The sequence below is a fragment of the Atta colombica genome, unplaced genomic scaffold (assembly GCF_001594045.1).
Source record: "Atta colombica isolate Treedump-2 unplaced genomic scaffold, Acol1.0 scaffold203, whole genome shotgun sequence".
NCBI lineage: Eukaryota > Metazoa > Arthropoda > Insecta > Hymenoptera > Formicidae > Atta > Atta colombica.
Window position 1 is genome coordinate 158,705 of NW_017259298.1, and position 4,919 is coordinate 163,623.

Sequence of the window (4,919 nt, forward strand, 5' to 3'; positions counted from 1 at the left end):
CAAAGATATAGCTACGTTTTCGAGAAGTATAATGAATTTAATTTTTAGAAAGATGTAAAATTTACCACGCAACTTCCGGAAGAACCGTCAATCTGACCGGCACAGAGATGACCTTTTCTGATGGGTACCGAGGTACCATAGGCCTGCAGGCACTCTTCCAGATTTAGAAGCGGGACACTGGCCTCCAAAAGAGCAGTGGAGAGTGAAGGCGAGGGACCATATCGGCCCCAGCCGGAAGTTATGCATTGTCCTTCACTGAGATCCTGTCCAGGACCAGGAAGACAGATAGTACGGACGACCTTGGATAAAGGCGCCGGCCTGGCGAGTTTCATTAAGGCTGTAATAGCAAGATTTTTTTTCAGAACTCTAGAAACTCACGACTCGCAAGATTTCTCCAGTTTCAGAACTTATTTAGGTAATAAGAAATATGGGTAGATTTAGTGAAAGACTTGACTTAAATTGAATAAAATTTAGGTTGATAAAACTGGAACTTTTGTCGAATGGTCTTCAAATTACTGGCATTCCAGAGATACAAGGACTCACCTATGTCGTGCACGTAATTATTGAATCTCTCATGGAGGATCACTTTCTCGACGGGCAAGCGTGCGGATCCGCGTCCTCCTGAGTCCAATTCCCATTCGCCGACCACCGCCGTCCATAACGCACCGATGGGTAAATTGAACAATTCGCTGAAGTAAATATCCACTTGAGAATACGAAGCATAAGGTAAATATTCGAAAAAATACAGTATAAACTAAGAATATCCGCTTGAAATATGAATTATAAATATCCATTTAATAATTTGAAATTAAGAATATATTGAATTAATGAAAGTTTAATGAGAGGGAAGAAGAATACTAATTTCCAAGTTTAAATTTATAAAGCAATAAAGAGTAACAGAGTCAACTACGAGCAAAAATCAAGAAAACTTTCTTGAAAAGTTCCCACACAAGAACACAAAGTTCAAAATCACAATATAACACAAAACATCTTAATTCTTATAATATTGGGACATATGATGAATCCTGGTGACTCTGAAATTTTTCCCAATTTTTAAATAGTAATGATTTGGAATATAATTTTTAAGTTTCACAATCTTATTTTTCACAATTTTGCAAAGTTCTTTAATAAAATGAAAGTAAATACTTTAGTGAATCGTAAGAATCTATATATGTTCTTTTAGCGTCGAAAAATATGTTCCTATTATGGATTAGCCCCGGTTTCACCAATATAAGATTAACTTTAATCTTGATTTAACTTACTGTTAATCTTTTTCTAATTCTTAGAATTCTTAGAAGAGAAAATTGAATTGACACTGAAGTCAATCTTACATTACTGGAAACAGGTAGAGAGATTTTGAGAGACTTTGTATTGTCTTGTATGGGTTGTAAGAATTTGAAGTTTTAGTAAAATTAAAATTGGAACAACAAAGTAACTTTTCAGCTAAAGCATTCTGTAGAAATATCGAACTCACTTATGAATGCAATGGGCGGCGGTTATCACCCATTTCGGATCAATCAGCACACCGCCGCACCAATGACCGATAAAGCCCAGTTTCGGATGCAGTAACTGAAGGGACACCTGCCAAGGCCACGCGCCCCTTCGGCTCGGTTTGCCGTTGAAGATACGGCCGGTGGTGGTTGTGATCGTTGACAACGAGACGCCGTTTTTCGGCTGGGCCTTCGGCAAGACAATCGATCGCGGCTGCCTCTGTGATGCTGCTGGACATCCGCACTCTGTTATCCGAAGCCGCTTGTATTTGTTTAATGCTTCATTAGTAGCGAGATACGAACTTTACAATTAGTATTAATATGGCATCATATAATATTCGGGAAAATTTAATGATGAATTCAATCATTCGCACTACACAATGCACACATTAAAAACTACTCCTAAGAAATACACAAAAGTTAACGAAAATTAAAATGACTTAATTTTGATTCTTAACATCAATAAATAGTTAAATTAACTTTCATAACGTTAAGATAAAGTCATTTTAACTTTCTTTTTTTTTTTTGATTTGGTGTGTTCCTTGGATTTATACAATTAAAGTAACTAAATACTATAATCTTATCAACTTTGATAATGAAATAATAGAGATGTATTCGGTTAAATAACATGACAGATGATTATTGGATATTTAATTGTTTAAAATTTTATTTGTTAGAATACCAAGACTCTTTGCAGTATCATTATGTTTGAGATTCCTCAAGTAACTATTTTAGTCCCAACGAAATTATTTTCAGATCTACATCTAGCTGAATTTTCAGGTACATAAATAAAATCGTTTCAGTGTTCAGGCTTTTACGTTTAATTTTGATAATTTTATGTTTAGCAGTTTTTCAGTAATGCGAATGATCGAGTTTTCTAAAAAAGTGCAGTAGGACTCAAGATGTGTTAAAAACTTGGAGATATCTAGAATTTTTAAGTAATCGGATAGATAAGAGTGAGGTACACATAATAATTAGAAGTAAGATATTGCAAAGAAATTTTAGAATATTATTAGGATTTCCGCGAGTATTTTTTCTGAAATGTGTTTAGTATTTTTTTAAATGTGAATGCAATAAAATATTAAATACATGCAAATCATCCAAAATTACAAGGAAGTATAAGGGGGATCTAAAACCTAAGTGGATAATATTTCAAAAATAAAGATTCCAAATCAAAATATAAGTGTTGAAAATTTGAAAAAACTAAAATACCGTTTACAATCTGGAATATATAAAATGATAAAAATATAAGATTAATCAAGAATAAACTATACATTTCAAAAATTGCAAATTATATGTTTTAAAGATTACAATAATCTTAATCTTAACTAAAGGCTTTAAAATATTTTTGTTCTTAAACTGAAGAAAAAAAGAAATGTCTTATAAAAAGAATCTTATTAAATAAAAAAAGTATACCAAATAAACAAACAAAAATATTTAAAAGTGCACGCATCATTAAATAAAGAATTAATTCTCAAAAATGGATATAAAATCGATGTAATTATTCAAGTATTATCAAGACAAATTTAAATCTTAAAAAAAAATAATGCTTTTGAAGATATTGAGTATGTTTAATTAATAGAATTTTCTTTTATTTCTCGGTGATGTTATTATTACACGGAAGAAAAAAAAACATTCATCTAAGGAATAAAATTTTAAGGAAAATCGCAACGTCGAGGAATTACTTACTAAAATGATCTTCCCGGATGATTCTTATCATGGCACACTGGGCCTCCGCGAGAACTACCACCATCAGGACAAACAAATTACCACGAATACGATACATTACCAGCGAAATCAAGAATATACGCGCTGGATCACCACACCGATCACTATGATCTATGGATCTGCATAGCCTGACTAGTCTCGACGACGCCGATCGATCCTCGAGTAGGATTAGCACGTCGCGAAGAGCGGATTCTTCGGTACGAAGCGATCTCGAAGAAAGTGATCGTCGAGTAGTGCGGGAGAGGGGAAAAACGAGTGATGCAGTCTAGCAGATGTTGAGAAACACGAGAAGCGTTTAAGATCATAATTTATGGAATGGAAATCTCGACGCCAATTTTAATTAATGAAGATTCTTCAATCTTAAAAACGCCTCTTTCAAAATAAATGAGTGATTTTTCGTTTATGAATTTAAATTCAAAAATAAATATTATGATTAATGTGTTCATTTATAATTTATAATACAAATGAAAATTTATTTAATTTATACATATATTAAATTTTATACATCTTTAAAATTACTTAAAAATCCACTTTTTTTTAACAACTTCCTCTATCGACTTTGTATTTTTTATTTTTTAATTTGTAAAAATGTGCCTGAAGATTAATTGTTTGTTCTTAGATACTCAGAGTCTGATGGGATTCAATGTAATCTTTATGTCTTCTACCGTAAGTTTTTTGAGATTTTTAATTAATACTTCTGTATCAATTGGCATTATGAAAATAAACGGACAAATGAGATTTTCCTTTCATTTCAGTGACTAGAATGGAAATTGACCGAAAGAAATCTTATTTATAATCCATCGAGAATTGCGATAAAAGAAATTAGCGAATCGAATCGATTAAAAAGGAAGAAGGTGAGAAACTTTCTCTTACTGTAAGATAAAGCTTAATCACAGGATTATTCGAATTCGGAGGGCTTTTTTCCCTGGTAAAAAATTTCGATGCATGGAAAATTATGCGAAATATAAATAGTTGGGCATATTGCTAATTAGTGTTCAGATAGCTCGAAGAAAGAAACTGAGGGAACCGAGGCACAATTCAAGAGTCTCTCTTCTTCTCTCTCTCGTTCACACACTCAAACGAGGCGACAACTTTCGAGAGCGAATCACTCTACTAGTACGAGCTGAGAGAAACGCGGTCGATATAATGATATAATCGCTAAGACGATAATCCACTGTTCTGGTTTGCGTTGTCTCGATTGCAGGATATCGCGTTTGCAGAGAATCTATAAACATGCAACTGAAGATTTCTAATTATAGTTCAAATTATATTCGAAAGATGATTCGGTTTTTGTACAGGAATCTGAATATCTAGACAGCGCAACTGATCCATTTGAAAAGTATTCACCTTTTTAAGTTCTTTACGAATTGATATAATTTGTTTTGAAATGAAGTCAAAAATAATTCAAAAATTTAATTATCTCACAATAATCTCACAGTTGATGTATACGAATCAACGGTAGATATACAGAAATCTTCCAATATATATATATTTCTGAAGAATTTTTGTTTAAAGGATGCTATTATAGAAATAAAGAAAATATGTAGCTGGCTCAAATCCATTTCGCTGTGCGCGAAATGACGATAGAATGAGAAAGTGAAACCGTTTACAGTTCTTAGAAAGATCTTATAGAAAGAAAAAAAATTATAAGATAATATGTCACCGTTGTTTTCGATTGTATATATATATATATATATATAT

General features: G+C 32.5%; 1 protein-coding gene across 1 annotated transcript in view; it reads right to left on the reverse strand.

Moving 5' to 3' along the window:
* LOC108687251 (chymotrypsinogen A-like) overlaps window positions 1–3,307 on the reverse strand; it is a 4,538-nt gene extending 1,231 nt beyond the window's left edge. The window contains exons 1-4 of the mRNA XM_018192928.1: window positions 3,180–3,307; window positions 1,475–1,718; window positions 544–689; window positions 66–337 (exon numbers count right to left, since the gene is read on the reverse strand). Of these exons, the coding sequence (XP_018048417.1) occupies window positions 66–337; window positions 544–689; window positions 1,475–1,718; window positions 3,180–3,276 (759 nt within the window). The 5' untranslated portion in view covers window positions 3,277–3,307. The remainder of the gene's footprint in view (window positions 1–65; window positions 338–543; window positions 690–1,474; window positions 1,719–3,179) is intronic.
* Between the last annotated feature and the right edge of the window lie 1,612 nt (window positions 3,308–4,919).